Here is a 17,717-nt window from a genome sequence, read left to right as displayed (position 1 = left end):
ATTAATTGGCATGTAAAATTATTACTTTTTTTAAATAATCGTTTAGTTATTCCGCTCCAGTCACAATCATATTCATTCGTTCCTTTTTTTTTTTCTTATACACTACAATCTTAAAACTTAGGACGACGTTTTAAGGTTGATTCTCTTCCAGAATTGAACCTAAATACATTTATAGCCTCATATGAAGTATTAAAAATTCTTCTTATTAAGAGTGAGGGCACGGCGCCGCTAGGACCGCACTGTGTGTCACTCAGTTTTGTTCTTAGCTGCATGTTACTACATTCTCGTTCTAGTGTTATTTCGTATTATTGTCTCTTTATATGCTGCTGTTACTAAAGCCACTATACAGTCGGAAAGCTGGCTGAAGGCCGTACCAATGTGTGATTTCTTAGACAAGTCGTGACGTATTTTATACCAATCTGAAACCAATACCAATTCATGTGATTGTAAGATTGGGTGTACAAATGAGATAATCAATAAGTAATCGTGAACTACAATTAACACAGCGCCATCTAGTCCCTAAACGGAACTTGTACTATCTGTACCAGACGTCTATATTTATTTGGTATGGATATTTGTCTGTATTAATCAGTGTGTTTTCTATGTATATAAAAAAATATACTATTTGATTACTCAAATGCAAAGACAACACCCTGTATCTGACCCTATTAATGCAAACAAATATCCTCGATTATACACGTTTGTATTGATCTCGCGACCATCGGAAAGTAAGGTAGTCTGTTAAACCTTAAGCTATCACGGTTATCAAATTATTTTCTTATTTATATTACACAAAATTATGAGACAATATGCAATTTTTCTTTGTCATTATACAACAAAATGACGTACATACAACGGCGGATCCAGGGGGGTCATGGGGGTCATGACCCCCTCTGAGCCCAGGACTTAGGTGGACCACTAATTGAACATAACGATTTTATTTACATATTTTGTCACAATACAAATTTTATTAATATTTTTAAGTACAGTACTTACTAATAATAATATGCCTACTTTTTACTTGCATCTATTGTTATCAAAATTAAATTATAAGTTCTTGACTTGACCACGATTATGTGACCCCCTCCTGGCGCCAATGCTGGATCCGCCCGTGCGTACAAAAGTGACTGAAGTGTTTTTTTTTAATTTTGAATTTTATTAGTGTTATGGGACACAGTAATAGATACATCAAAATAATAATTGCATTTAATAATGTCTAGTAAGACAAATTCAATATTGTCTACTAGGCACTGCTGTATCTAAACTGTGTCACCCCACCATACATTTTCCTATTGTTATTTAGTATATAAGATCATTATTTCTATGTATGCATTGTCAGTTTATCATCATCTGTAATATACATCGTCTCGACCAGCAACATCTTATTATTCACCCAACAGTGGTGACCCCGACGTGATCCTTTATAGACGATATATAAACGATATACAAGAGATCTCTGTCTGACGGTTATCCGACAAACGTTTTTCACCGGCTTCCCGGACTCATCGTATTTCAAGTAGGATAAAAGTCGTTGGCAATACTGCGCAACAAATCCCCGTGACTATAAACACAACTGCCTGCTGGATATAATCTCTGGACGAAAAATTGAAACTGGAAAAATAAAGCAAAAATGCTTCTACAATCCGACAAAGTACACGTCATTGCACACCTGTCGTCACTAATTGCGACACTGCCATCAGAAATTATATATACGCGAAAAGCACTGCCACACACAAACAGACGCAGCATATTGTCAAATTCGCAACGGTCATTGCATAGTCGGAAAAAACTATTATTTATATTATATCATCGAAATATAAAGAAAAGGCATACAAATGTGACATGCCGCGGGTCCAACCGTCGGAAAACTAGATTGACGCAGAATAAGACGGAACGCTGTGCTGTTCATCCGTCTAACCGCCTAGCTATAACCGACTCTAAAAGTGGCTATAGAATTTTGGTGGGCACCGGAGCAAAAAAATCTCGGTGTTTTTTAAAACAAGCACAGACCAAAGAGAGCGCTAGCGAATTCAAACTATTCGCCGCAAACAATTTTTTTCTTCACAAATGAGTTAGATTTTCTTGGTTATCATATAACGAGCCAAGGGATGAAACCAACGCAAGAAAAATGGAGTCAGAGTTTAAACCCACGACAGTAAGATTTACGTCGTTATTTGGGTTTAATTAATTTTTATTTTTACAAAAGTGCATAATATATTAAATTTTACAGTTAACTTTTATAATTTTTTTTTTGTGTGTAATATATATATATATATATATATATTTTTCTCTCAAGGGGGGAATATCTATGGGACACAGTCACCTAGATACATCAAAATAATAATTGCATTTAATAATGTCTAGTAAGACAAATTCAATATTGTGTACTAAGCACTGCTGTGTCTAAACTGTGTCACCCCACCATACATTTTCCTATTGTTATTTAGTATATAAGATCATTATTTCTATGTATACATTGTCAGTTTATCATCATATGCAATATACATCGTCTCGACCAGCCATCTTATTATTCAACAACAAGTGTGTATAGTGTAATAAACTCTTAATATTAATGTAATTATAAGTGGATTGTTCCACATGGTGCCGCGAGATGAGGCAGTGTCGGACTATCGAATTTGTCGGATTATAGAGTACTGCCTAAGACCCCTTATAGTCCGAATTTTTTTACAAAAGATCCTAATCCGAAAATTATAGATCAATGATGATTCATATTATATATATCTCTATCCACAAACGTTTTGCAGGGCAGTGTCGGACCATCGTATTTGTCGGATTATAGAGTGCTGCTTATAGTCCGGAATTTTTTACAAAACAATCTTGTAATCCGACAAATTACAGATCAAGATAAGATTCTATGTTATATATGTATGTATGTATATGCAGATTATATTGTCAAAGTAATATTCAATAACAAATAATGAGAATGTCGGATTACACAGACTCGGACCCATTCCACTGCTTTTGAGGAGCGACATATATTGCATCTCTGTGCATTTATATAGTATGACCACATATATCAATCAGGGGAGTAAGTTCTGAGGATTTTTTTAGTATTGGATTAATACCAGCGGCATGAGTTTCACCATCGTACTACTCAGAAATATATTCGAAATACCAATTCCGCTTCGATAGTATGAGACCACAGATACTAAAAAAAATCAGGGGTTACTTATGGGACACAGTTACCTAGAAATAATAATTGTAATAATGTCTAGTAAGACAAATCCAATATTGCACAACCACACTGTGTCTAAACTGTGTCACCCCACCTTACATTTTCCTATTGTTTAGTATATATGATCAATAATTCTATGTATATATTGTCAGTGAACTAACATCTGTAATATACATCGTCTCAACCAACAACATAGTATAATTTACCCGCAATATTACTCAATTCCGTGACTTGAGTATACCCTACGATGAAAATAGATCAAAGATCCTATAAAAAAACAATCAAAATATATCTCTATTCATGTAGGTCTATTACAGACTCATGACTACAGTCAGTACGGAGTGCTTTCCAACTAAGAACTGACAAGAAACATGTTTATATAAACGCAGATTTAATTTTAAATTCAAATTATTGAGAGTAGAGTGACCACCAGCATACGGCGACATGCAATTCTACTTCTGTCGAAAGAAAACAACAGTGGTCGTAACCAGAACTGACCAGTCCCTACAAGCACCACCCGTTCACTAGTATGACGACGATGATGCGGATAATTCAGTGCGGAAGTTTGTTCTTTGTTATAACTTATCAATAACTAGCTACTCGCCCGGGTGTACATATATTATACATATATGACGACCTCGGTGGTCTAGCGGTCTAGCACACCGCTTTACGACCGATGGTCGCGGGTTCGATTCCTCGCACGGCACAAACATTTGTATTCATGAGTATGATTGTTTGTATCGGTCTGGATATTTTCTATAATTGACATGTATGTATTTACGAAAAAAAAATATCTATGTATTTGTATCAGTTATCTAGACCCATAACACAAGCTTTAGCTAGCTTAACTTGGGACTAGATGGCGCTGTGTGAATTGTACTGAGATTATTATTATTATTATATAAACGTTCCTCTTCAATCACTCTATCTATTAAAAAGAACCGCTTCAAAATCCGTTGCGCAGTTTTGATGATTTAAGCATATACAGGGACGGACAGACAGCGATTTTGTTTAATACTATGTAATGATATATCTTTCTATATTTTAATATCTGTGGTTTCATGCTCATCATAGTGATATTAAAAAGCTAATATTAATCGTAATTCTATAACTATACAGTTCGGGGTCGCTCTGATCATTTGCCATGCTATAATGACTTCAATATAGTATCACAATAAGAATTAAATTGCTACAACCTAGTAACCTATATAACTATGAAGGGCTCTGGCTCTTCAACTTTCGGTCCTATTCTTCATGGAGACCACAAACTCCTGGGGGATGTACTTAAAATGTATCACCTTTGAAGATGTACTGCATCAGACGGGGTCGGCATACGATGGTGGTGGTGCTCAGGAGCGGAACACCCTGACTGCGCGCACGACGTACTGTCTGCAGATGGGGCACTCGGCCAGCTGCTTGGAGCAGGCGGTGCAGGCCGCCATGTGTCCGCACTCCAGCAGCACGCACTCCAGCGGCGCCGCCATGCAGATCTTGCAGCACTCCTCCATCGGTAGCTTGTCGATGTCTGGTCACATGTCACAGTATTATTAGTTTAGCATTGCTTATGTCAAATGGATTATTATTGATTATTACGTAATTAAGTTTAGTTTTTTTTGCTTTTTTCTTATCTATCTGCGATCAGCCAATTAGCTTTTATCAGATTTTAAAACTTTCGTTATCTGTCGCTTTGAGTTACCACATCCAATAATGTGGTCCGCCTTTTATATACATAAGAAAGAAAGAAAAAAAGAAAGAAAGAAAGAAAGAAAGAAAGAAAGAAAAATATTTTATTCAGTGCAATGTAAAATATACAATATAAACACCAAACGAAAAAAAATAAAAAACAAAAGAGCAAATAAAATGTACATATAATTAAACTTAATTTACTGTGTAGATAATTAAAAATAAACATAAAATAATCATTTTTTACATCCAAAAATGCATTGAAATGGCTCCACTCAGCTTTAATGTATATCATATTATTATTACATCTGCTGTTTTCGTAGCCAGACGTGGCCTTCTTAGTCTGCATACGTAATTCCAAGTCCAAGAGTTGTTGCTAAAGGGTTGGTATGGTGTTAAAGTTTTTGCCGGTAAGCCTTAAAGGAGAGTTTTATAAACGGTGCACGAAGAGCGTGCACCGTTATGATCTCAATTAACTTTAGTGTAGTTAAAAAATAAGTTTTCTATGAAGGTCAAATTTATGTTAATGTTTCTCTATCTGTCTATTTAACTTCCGCTTAACCGATTAACTGTATACTGTGTATGATAAATAGTTAAAGTGAAATTTCAAGAGACAATGCGATATATCTCTCCACATGGTAACACTTAAAGTCTATATTCCAAAAGAAGTTTTCCCTTACAATTACTGACATTGTAAATAAACGTACTGTTGCGGGTGAATAATAAGATGTTGCTGGTCGAGACGATGTATATTACAGATGATGATAAACTGACAATGTGTACATAGAAATAATGATCTTATATACTAAATAAAAGTAGGAAAATGTAACGTGGGGTGACACAGTTTAGATACAGCAGTGCCTAGTAGACAATATTGAATTTGTCTTACTAGACATTATTAAATGCAATTATTATTTTATGTATCTAGGTGACTGTGTCCCATACGTACAATAAAAAAAGGTACTAGATAGGGCAAGTACGAATCCGAATGTGGACAGTATAATATGAACATGATGGTAGCAGTGGTTACCGTCGGCGTAGTGGTGGTGCTCTCGCCACAGCATCTTGGCGCGCTCGAGGAGGTCGGCCCGCTCGAGGCAGCCGCGGTACTCGACGCGGTTCCTGGCCAGCAGCTCCTTCAGCTGCCGCACGTTCAGCGCCTCCAGCTCCGCCTCCGCCCGCAGCGCGCCCAGCGACACGCGCCCGCCCGCACCACGCCCGCCCCCGCCCCCGCCACCACCCCCGCCGCACTCCGCCCTCTCACTCTCTTCACCGGATCCTTCTGTAATTACACACCGAGTTACCTTTAGGTTATATAGTAAACGCAAAGCAACGCAGGACCGAACGTCGTGGAGATCTTTGGGGGAAGACTTTGTACAGCAGAGGACATCTTCTGGGCTGAGATGATGATGATTAAGGTTTATTAAGGATCAGCAACGCCCATGAGACACCTGGTGTTTTAGCCGTCCATACACTACGGTAAGTATTTACCATCAGATGATCCGTATGCTTGTTTGTCACCAGGTTGTTTATAAAAAGGAGTCCGGCTGAATCTAGGAAGACGGCTAGAAGCTAGGCGTTCGAGGGTCGGTACCGGTGTCCATGAGCGGCTCGTCCTGCAGGCTGGCGGTGTCGGCGCGGTGTGCGGGCGGCCGCAGCTCCAGCTATATATAACGAGGGTCGGTACCGGTGTCCATGAGCGGCTCGTCCTGCAGGCTGGCGGTTGTCGGCGCGGTGTGCGGGCGGCCGCAGCTCCAGCTATATATAACGAGGGTCGGTACCGGTGTCCATGAGCGGCTCGTCCTGCAGGCTGGCGGTGTCGGCTCGGTGTGCCGCCCGCCTCAGCTCCAGACAAATAAAACGATCGGCGGTACCGGGGTCCATGAGCGGCTCGTCCTGCAGGCTGGCGGTGTCGGCGCGGTGTGCGGGCGGCCGCAGCTCCAGCTATATATATCGAGGGTCGGTACCGGTGTCCATGAGCGGCTCGTCCTGCAGGCTGGCGGTGTCGGCGCGGTGTGCGGGCGGCCGCAGCTCCAGCTATATATAACGAGGGTCGGTACCGGTGTCCATGAGCGGCTCGTCCTGCAGGCTGGCGCAGTCGATTACCGCCAGAAATGCGGGCGGCCGCAGCTCCAGCTATATATAACGCGGGTCGGTAGCGTTGTCCTTGCAGGCTGGCGGTGTCGGCGCGGTGTGCGGGCGGCCGCAGCTCCAGCTATATATAACGAGGGTCGGTACCGGTGTCCATGAGCGAGGCCGCAGCTCCAGCTATATATAACGAGGGTCGGTACCGGTGTCCATGAGCGGCTCGTCCTGCAGGCTGGCGGTGTCGGCGCGGTGTGCGGCGGCCGCAGCTCCAGCTATATATAACGGTCGTCCATGAGCGGCTCGTCCTGCAGGCTGGCGGTGTCGGCGCGGTGTGCGGGCGGCCGCAGCTCCAGCTATATATAACGAGGGTCGGTACCGGTGTCCATGAGCGGCTCGTCCTGCAGGCTGGCGGTGTCGGCGCGGTGTGCGGGCGGCCGCAGCTCCAGCTATATATAACGAGGGTCGGTACCGGTGTCCATGAGCGGCTCGTCCTGCAGGCTGGCGGTGTCGGCGCGGTGTGCGGGCGGCGGCGGGCGGCCGCAGCTCCAGCTATATATAACGAGGGTCGGTACCGGTGTCCATGAGCGGCTCGTCCTGCAGGCTGGCGGTGTCGGCGCGGTGTGCGGGCGGCCGCAGCTCCAGCTATATATAACGAGGGTCGGTACCGGTGTCCATGAGCGGCTCGTCCTGCAGGCTGGCGGTGTCGGCGCGGTGTGCGGGCGGCCGCAGCTCCAGCTATATATAACGAGGGTCGGTACCGGTGTCCATGAGCGGCTCGTCCTGCAGGCTGGCGGTGTCGGCGCGGTGTGCGGGCGGCCGCAGCTCCAGCTATATATAACGAGGGTCGGTACCGGTGTCCATGAGCGGCTCGTCCTGCAGGCTGGCGGTGTCGGCGCGGTGTGCGGGCGGCCGCAGCTCCAGCTATATATAACGAGGGTCGGTACCGGTGTCCATGAGCGGCTCGTCCTGCAGGCTGGCGGTGTCGGCGCGGTGTGCGGGCGGCCGCAGCTCCAGCTATATATAACGAGGGTCGGTACCGGTGTCCATGAGCGGCTCGTCCTGCAGGCTGGCGGTGTCGGCGCGGTGTGCGGGCGGCCGCAGCTCCAGCTATATATAACGAGGGTCGGTACCGGTGTCCATGAGCGGCTCGTCCTGCAGGCTGGCGGTGTCGGCGCGGTGTCCAGCGGGGTCGGTACCGCAGCTCCCTGCAGGCTGGCGGTATATATATATACGAGGGTCGGTACCGGTGTCCATGAGCGGCTCGTCCTGCAGGCTGGCGGTGTCGGCGCGGTGTCGGCGGCCGCAGCTCCAGCTATATATAACGAGGGTCGGTACCGGTGTCCATGAGCGGCTCGTCCTATATATAACGAGGGTGGCGGTGTCGGGGTGTGCGGCGGCGCTATATATAACGAGGGTCGGTACCGGTGTCCATGAGCGGCTCGTCCTGCAGGCTGGCGGTGTCGGCGCGGTGTGCGGGCGGCCGCAGCTCCAGCTCGGAGGCGGCGCGCTGCGGGGACCCGCCGCACGCCGCCAGCCGCGCCGGCACCGCCCGCGCCCGCGCCCCCGGCCCCGCCCCCGGCCCCGCCCCCGCCGCATGCTCCGCCCTCTCCATCCGCTCCGCCGGATGATCGAGGTCATCGCTCTCCGTTATCAGCACTTCCGAATCTACCCAACGTTATAATTGAAATTGTAAATAAAATCAGTTGATTACCTTTCAGTTCTCAATTGAATCTGTATACTGAACTGGACGGTAGAGAAAAAACCTACGTAAATAAATGATTTTTAATTGATTGACTAATACTTTTGACTCTGTATGGTCGATAGTTCAGTTGGGATCAAATGTTTATTTATTTATTTGCTTCTTTTTCTTCATTCTCTGGATCGATCACCAACGCGATGGACTGAGCTTATAAAAATGTAGTTTATGATAAGAACTAATTGTTACCCATGTTTATGCAAATAGAATATTAAATTGATATATTTACATCCCCATGTATTTGCCCCACCCTGTTTCTGTCCTGTAAACTACCCAACCAAACCAAAAAATAAATTATCTAAGTACTTAAAGTCTGCTACAATACTTAAAAGCCGTAAAACAGTTTATCCTCGACAATTGTCACAAAAAATAACAGATACAGGTTGCTACAGGATGCTCAGTTTTGTATGAAAAAAATAACCGTGGTAAGACCGCAGGTACAGTTGTAACATAAAGATACATGGTGCTCCGTTTTGTATGAAAAAACTAATCGTGGTAAGACCGCAGGTATAATTTGTAACATAAAGATACATGGTGCTCCGTTTTGTATGAAAAAACTAATCGTGGTAAGACCGCAGGTACAGTTTGTAACATAAAGATACCTGGTGCTCCGTTTTGTATGAAAAAACTAATCGTGGCAAGACCTCGGGTACAATTTGTAACATAAAGATACATGGTGCTCCGTTTTGTATGAAAAAACTAATCGTGGTAAGACCGCAGGTACAGTTTGTAACATAAAGATACATGGCGCTCCGTTTTGTATGAAAAAACAATCATGGCAATACCCCGGGTACAATTTGTAACATAGAGATACAGGCTGCTCCGTTTTGAAAGAAAAATAATTGTGGCAAGACCGCGGTGACAGTTTGTAATACACAGATACAGAGTGCTCTGTTTTATATGACAAAGTAATCAGTGTAAGATAATTTTTTCATACAAAATGGAGGTATAGTTTGTTACAGAGTTAGAGTATTTTATGCTGCGGCCTCATCCTTAGTGTATGGCTGGGGACACCTCATCACGTGACATATAATAGGTGTGGTTACCGTTGGGCAGCGGGTCTGCGGGCCGCGCGACCACCTCCCAGCCGTCGTCCACGTCCTCGATCTCGTAGCAGTCGGCGGAGTGCGCGGTGGTGCCCTCGGCCGCCTCCTCCGCGCGGGGCTCCGGCACCGGCACCCGGATGTCGCGCTCGCCACCTGAGTATCATACCTACGGATGCCGATTCTTTCCGATAAAGATCGGTTTTTATCGATCGAATCGTAACTTGATGAATCGGTTCCCAAAAAACGATTAAACCTACCTGAACGATTACAAAAAAAAATTTTTTTTACGATTATTACGATTTTTAATTCGATTCGATTCGTGATCTGATGAATGGAATTCGCAACAATCGAGGTCTAAAAAACCGATAATCTAACTGACCGATTACAAAAAATCTATTATTTTTTCAAGAGTATCACATCTAGGGATGCCGATTCCCGATAAAAAACGTATTTGAAATCGATTCGAATCGTGACCTGATGAATCCATTCCCAAAATAATCGATAATAGCAGAAGTTAATGACGAGACTGACACGGCTCGTCAAAAAAAAAAGTTTTAATATAGGGCTCTATCTATAAGTTTCTTATATATTATAAGTTTATTATATATTCTATAAGTTTTAATATTACAAAAACATATTTAAAAAGCACTTTTTCTACATATTACAAAAACGTGCCGTTCGAGCGATCTGCTGTATGAAGAGTCGTGACTCATTAAGAGAGAAATTCAAAGAGGCAAATATTCTCAACGTTGCTTCTCAATTTATATATTCAAATATCCTATATGTTCATAAAAATCTTAATTTATTTCCAAAAAATAGCGATATTTATAATATTAATACTAGATTTAAAGACAAACTTGCTGTCCCCAAGTATCGTTTAGAAAAAGTTAATAGGTCTTTTAATGGAATAGGTATAAAAATTTACAATAAGATACCAAAGGATATGTTGGAATTACCCTTAAATAAATTCAAAACATCTGTTAAATCATATTTACTGAGCAAGGCCTATTACTCACTAAACGATTACTTGAATGACGAGTGTGCATGGCAATAGTTGTTCATGCAGTGAATTTTCATTTAATGTTAGACATAGACACCTATATAAAAATACATTGTAAATAAACTAGCTTTAAAAAAAAAAGTAATTCAATTGAGTTTCTTGCCAGTTCTTCTCAATTGGATCTATATACCGAACTGGACGGTAGGGAAAAAATAAAATTATAATGTAAAAATTTGACGTTCATAAGCGGCTAAAATGTCCTACATGAATAAATGATTTTTGAATTTTGAATTTTTTTTTAATAAAGTGTTTTTCCGGGAATATTGACAAAAAACTGTTTTTCTGCAATACATTAAGTTTCCTTGATACATTTTTAAATAAATGATCTAATAAAGTTACCATGACCAAAGTGATTTTTGTTTTCTGATATTACCATGGCGATTAAGGTGTTAATGTTACTCTATACCTGGTGTGGTGGTGAATCTCTCCCGCTGCAGGGTGCGCGGTGCGGGCTGCGGGGGGTCGGGAGGCGGGTTCGGGGCGGGCCGGCTCGTCGCTGTGTGCACATGTGACGAATTATAGCATTCGCCTAGAAAATATGATATATAAATTTTGACAAACACTCATTGTGGTGTGACCACCGTGGTGACCACATTCGGTGGTATAGCGGTTTTGGATGTCTTAATACCGATGATCACGGATATAGTTTATATACGAACATTTATACTTTACTAGTTGTGCCCGCGAATTTATCCGCGTAGAATTTAACAAAAAGTTAATTAGAGAAATTTCTAAAATAAAAGTACAACAATTTTATTTACATATTTTATTATTATTTCTTATGTATGTTAGTCTATAAGGTATTTATAATATGGGCCATGTAGCCTGAATTAAATAAATAAATAAAAAAAAAATTATCACATTTAAAAAAAAGCACTTATTAGTTTACTAAGTTAAACTAATCATGGTGTTTATAAAAAAAAAATATCACATAAAAAAACACCATGATTAGTTTAACTTATTTATTATACCTTATAGACTAACATACATAAGAAATAATAATAAAATTGTCTCTATGGTCACGGCACTGACGACGGCAATCTGCCACGGTAGCGCCGGTACACCACACCCTTCGGCCAGTAGTCCTCCTTCATGAAGGTGGGCAGCATATTGGTGGGGACCAGGGCCACGAACGCTTTGAAGCTCGCGTTGTGGCTCGATTCCAACTGCGTCACCCTCACTGTGTCAGGTTGCTTTTAGTCCGGATGTAGTCAACAATGTCCTGTTCCTTGGTAGCGTAGTGTAGGCGGGATAGGTACATTGCCGTGGTCGGTGTTGCGGCACGTAACAAGAAGTTGGGCCCTGTCAGTGCTGTGCCACAATGATTGACCTATAATGAAATGATACACTCGCCTGCGCTAATGGTATACGCTGGCGGGGTACCAGTGGAGGGTGATAATATAAGCATGAGGTCAGGCCAGTTAGCCCATCGTGACAAATTCACCTGTAATTTATCATTATGGTTTCCAGAGGGAACCGCGTGGAGGTCAACCTGACATAATACATTGATAGCAATGGGGTCAAGAGTCCACATTACTAACAATCCTCTTTAAAGGGTGATTTTCGACCACTAAATCAAAAGTTTCACAATTAAAACGAGAACTTACTGTGTGGCGACGGTGGCGCGGGTTGTGGCGTGCTGCGCAGATCGAAGGCGTTGTTAATAAGAACATTGATGTTATTGGTGAACCCCTTGAGGGTGCTGAAGGGGCTGGAGCCGGAGCGCGAGCCCCGCCGACGGTACGCTGCACTGTTCACGTGCGATACACACAGGCTCACCAGCTCCTCCTTCTCTGTAATTACAATAGAATAGAATAGAATAGAAAATCATTTATTCAAATAAACTTACATTGAAGCACTTTTGAATAGTCATAACATTTTTTTTTTTTTTAATCTACCGCTCATTCGGAATGCTGTCTCATCACAAGAAGAACAAGCAAGAAACTTGCGTGTTGCTCTTTAAAATAATTTTATTATTACTTTACATTTTTAAGTTTAAGTGTGTGAATACAAACCACCGATTAGCACTAATTCAATTAAATACTCAAAAAGAAAAAATATTGAATACATAACCAACTGGTTAAACAATTAATAAGAGGAAATCAGTCATAGTGATTAGAGCAGACCAGTCCCTACAAGCAGCACCCGTTCACGAGTATGACGGATGAGCCAGCCATCACTGCGCTCGACCATATTTTAGGGAGCCCAATGACCCGGCCCACCACGCCGCCACAAGTCTGGACATTTTAGTGAGCATGACTACTCAAAACACCAGACCACGTCATAGCTACTCACAATTGCCATCTGATGTTTATAGTATTCACATTTCACATAAGAATGCATGCGGCAATTAATACAAAACCCGCTACGCTTTCATATTTCTAAAATAATTGAATCAAGAAAGCAATGAGATAAACAAATTATAACGTTGTATGCTAATAAACTAATTATTTACTTGATATGTTGTCTTCTATGAATTCGTCTATCCTGTAATAGGCTTTCTTACATAAAAATTGTTTAATATAAGATTTGAATTGCCTCTCTGTCAGATTTAGTGCAGATGTATACAAACCAGACCGATACAAACAATAATTGTTTGTATCGGTCTGGGTGTTTTCTATGTATAATATGTATGTATTTACAAAAAGAATCTATGTATATGTATCAGTTATCTAGTACCCATAACACAAGCTTTAGGTAGCTTAACTTGGGTCTAGATGGCGCTGTGTGAATTGTCCTGAGATTATTATTGTTTATATATATATATATATATATATATATATATTATATCAGCCTTTGATGGGGTGTTAAATTCGTCATTGCGGGTGAATATCACCAAACAATGACAATTATAAAAGAAATGATTATGATGACAAAAATTTGCGGACTATTCTAAAGGTGTTTACAATTACAGCTTATTGGAGAAGTATGAAAGTAAGTGGGTGAAGCTGTGATATTTTGAGGCTACAGTGTATGGATGTTGGAATGACATCTGTGGACGAAATAATAATTGGGAGAGTTTTTACTGTTTCTACCTGCCATTGCAGTTTTAGTTCTATTGCTAGATCAGTATATTTAGTAATTTTTTCTGTATGTGTTGATAGAAGATTATGTGTATTTGGTATTGCAATATCTATAAGTTAAACTATTTTATTTTTCTTATCATGTAGTGTTATATCTGGTCTGTTGTGGTGTACAGTTTTGTCTGTTATTATAATCCTGTCCTAATACAACCTATAACCGGGAGAGTCGAGTATTATCTGCGAGGTGTATTTATAGTAGACTATTTTTTCTGTGATTAATTGATATTTAGTGGCTAAGTATTGATGTACTATTGCAGCAACCTGATCATGTCTGTGTTTATAATCAGATTGTGTTATTGATTTACATGCACAAGTTATATGTTGTATTGTTTCAGGACTTTATTACTATTAATAGCCATGTGAAGAATATATAAGTACCAACACTGAAATAATATAATACTTGATTGTGGATATAAAAATAATTTTATTTATAAGGAACTGCTGTGCAGCTGTGTCTGAGACTTCCTCCACGTGTTATAACCTCGGCCAAACAAAGAAAAAATATTCAATAATCAAACCCAAAAAAATGAATGCTAGCAAATAAAACGAAAATTGAAGAATTCGTTAACGATAATAATGTTTTTATAGAAAAACTTTAAATCCATAGAACTGACAATATTATCTGATTACACTAATAATGAGTGCCTAGCGATTTCTATGTTGATTATGGCATGCCTCTTACTTGTTATACTGTAATTATTTATATAAAAAAACATCTATTAAAAAGAACACACAAGTTTCTTGCTCATTCTTCTTGTGATGAATCTGCATTCCGAATAAGTGGTAGAATCAAAATATGACTATTCAAAAGTGCTTGTAATGAGTTTATTTGAATAAAGATTATTTCTAATTCTAAATGATTTTTCATACAAACTTCAATCCCGTTTAGAATAAATTTTTTACCTCCTTAAGGGTAACACTTTTACAAACTTTGAATGTCATATACTTATGTAATATAGTATTTAATCAGCATCCTCAAAAATAGGTTTCAAGCTTCTAGCTTCAAAAATGACAATATTCCATACAAACTTTCATCCCCACTTTCAACCCCTTACAACCCTTTTTTCGCATTTAAAAGTAGCCTATGTCCTTTCTCAGGGTCTACACTATATGTCCACCAAATTTCATTTAAATCGGTTGAGTGGTGGCCTGTAAGGAAGATAGACAGACAGACAGACAGTTACTTTCGCATTAATAGTATTAGGGATTGTTTTCCTAACAAAATATTATTGTAATGAATAAATTACTTTCAATACACTTAAACTTTCATTCAGTTAGATCATGGATACGGAAATATGAGTATGTGTATCAAATTACATTCAACATAATAAGTGTTGCAATGAAACATTTTAATCTACCGGATACTTACTTATACAAGTGAAATATGAGATATTACATTGTATTGTTTATGAATTCTACCATGTACACACCTATTACAATCGTGAGAATACATAACTAAATCTATTTAGAGTTATATAAGATATATATATTATACTAGCTGCACTCGCGATTTCGTCCGCATGGAATTTAACTTTATTTATCTAAAATAAAAGAATTTTTCTAAAATAAAAGTAGCCTAAGTTACACCTTATTACATGAGATATCTGCCAATAACAGTTCCATCAAAATCGAACCAGCCATTTAAGAGATTAGCCGGAACAAACAGACTGACAACCAACAGACAAAAATTATAAAAAATGTTATTTTGGTGTATGTACCATATTTATATTCATATGCATGTAGTAAAATATGGTTATTTCAATATTACAAACAGACACATCAATTTTTATATATGTATAGATCAGGTATTATGGTTAGGAGAATATATCTGCACAAATATGGTTTGGAGTGAGACCATTTATTAGTATATTACTAATAGATGGTCAAAATGGTATAAATTTTTTTTGAGGATGATTTTGAAATGGTAATGGTTTACACTGGCAGGGCACCACTGGAAGATATAAGATGAATTTTTTTCACTTCCTATCTGCAATCAGTCCCAGAACTACGAGCAGATTTTTTGGGTGTGGGAACTAAGAAGGAGTGTCCACCCCAGCGGGAGGATCTACTCCTTAAGCATAAGATGAATATGATGTCAGGTCAGTTAGCCCATCATGACAAATTAACTAGGAATTTATCATGATGGTTTCCAGATGGAACCATGTGGATGTCGACGTAACATGGTACATTTCTAGCAATCTACTAGTTCTACTAGTAGTCTAGTAGTTTCTACTAGTTCTGATCAGTAACAATTCACTTCCCCCTCAGAACAGTCAGGTAGATGTAAGTAGCCTGTGAAGATACCAGGAAGTTTTTGTGCTTGTTCGAGATGTAGTCTGCTCTGTAGTCTCAAGTCAACACAAATAGAGATTAACCCTTCAAACATTTTGACACAGATCTGTGCACCCCTCTTAAACTGTATTACCGTCTTGTCAAAGATCTGTGCCCGCAAAACCGTGACTTCTTTTTATCCTTATTTAAAACAAAATAATAATAGAATCAAATTTGAAAAAATACAGCCAGCATATGCATACCGCCAATTCACTTTCAGTTGCTGTGACAAACAACGGATATTCAAAAGATTACTGCAGAAAATAAATTTTAACTTCTGTTTATTCATACTTAAATTATACCACATTAATCTGAATGTAGACTCAGCAGAGAAGAATTGGTACAAAAGTTGCAGAACTTGTTCTTCTCCTGTCATGTGTAATTCGGCAGCAATGTAGCTGTCACCGCCTCAACAGTAACTGTATCACTGCTGTTCAGGATTTGTCTATGTTTACAATTCCGTTGTTGTAGACTAAAATGATCTTCAAGTCGTCTTATATGCAGTGACATGTGTAAAATTGTACAAAAGGTCAGAACATTATAATAAATATATCATTCAGATACTTGATTGGATCATTTAAGCTTCTAGTCCTCAATGAAGTTATATTAAGTAACTAAAGCTCAAAACTGATGTGTGCACACACACCTCTTTAAAATACATATTGTGTAGGTTCACTTAACCATAATGCAATTATAAAACAATCTCTGCATGTCCTTTTATCGCTATAACAGTACAAAATTAACAAATCTCCTTCTAAAAGTCATATATTAATTCCATATCTAATAGATTATTCTAGAAGAGAAAGTAGTGATATATGAGTTCTACAAGTATATTCATCAGAGTCCAATGAAGACTTACCAACACAGCCCCTGGTGGAGACGTTCTGTCGCTGCAGGAAGCACTGGATGTCGCGCACCTTCAGATGAGCGATAGTCTGCCGCGACAGAGGCCGAGTGGAGAGCACCCGGCAGGGCGCGCACATGGCGCCTCCTCCGCGTCGCAAGCACCCACTACAATAGTAACGTTCGCACTCGCAGCAGGCCCGCTTCCGCCTGAACACACTGAACTGCACGGCGCAGCTTTCACAAGGCATCTTATCGCAATCTTGCACTATCATCGATCATACTCGACGCAAAATCCCGCTTCCTCAGTGCAAGCGCTGTCCTGTCACAAGTTCATTATAATAATGGTACTAGCACTACACCATTAGTTTTTAGCATAACTATTTTTTACAGTAAGTTCGAATATTGCACATTAAGCAAAACTATTTATGTAAAAAAATCAAAACATTTGACTTTTGACGTTGACTTGACAGTTCAATGACGACAGGAGGCCATAGAGTAAAAATACTATATGGAGGAGGATTCTGAAGTTTCGTTCCGTTCTTGATTGAGCAAGTAATCACTATGCTTGCAATGCAATCTAAAAATAACTTTTTTATTATTTTAGACATTGGAATTTACGGAAAACTTT

The 17,717-nt window shown here is 40.2% G+C and overlaps 1 protein-coding gene across 1 annotated transcript; it reads right to left on the bottom strand.

Moving 5' to 3' along the window:
- Positions 1-93: 93 nt before the first annotated feature.
- LOC131854122 (uncharacterized) lies at positions 94-17,538 on the bottom strand. The gene is made up of 8 exons (XM_059205253.1): positions 17,103-17,538; positions 12,437-12,622; positions 11,236-11,358; positions 9,770-9,922; positions 8,390-8,632; positions 5,910-6,158; positions 4,495-4,721; positions 94-419 (listed from the first exon to the last, which is right to left on the bottom strand). The coding sequence occupies exons 1-7, from the start codon at positions 17,359-17,361 to the stop codon at positions 4,546-4,548; spliced, it is 1,389 nt and encodes a 462-aa protein (XP_059061236.1). The 5' UTR covers positions 17,362-17,538; the 3' UTR covers positions 94-419; positions 4,495-4,545.
- Positions 17,539-17,717: the final 179 nt, after the last annotated feature.

Source organism: Achroia grisella, unplaced genomic scaffold (genome assembly GCF_030625045.1).
Source record: "Achroia grisella isolate CSIRO2021 unplaced genomic scaffold, CSIRO_AGI_Agris_v1 utg970, whole genome shotgun sequence".
In the NCBI taxonomy this organism is placed as follows: Eukaryota; Metazoa; Arthropoda; class Insecta; order Lepidoptera; family Pyralidae; genus Achroia; species Achroia grisella.
Note: the sequence above shows the minus strand (reverse complement) of the source record. Positions and strands in the feature narration are given on the sequence as shown.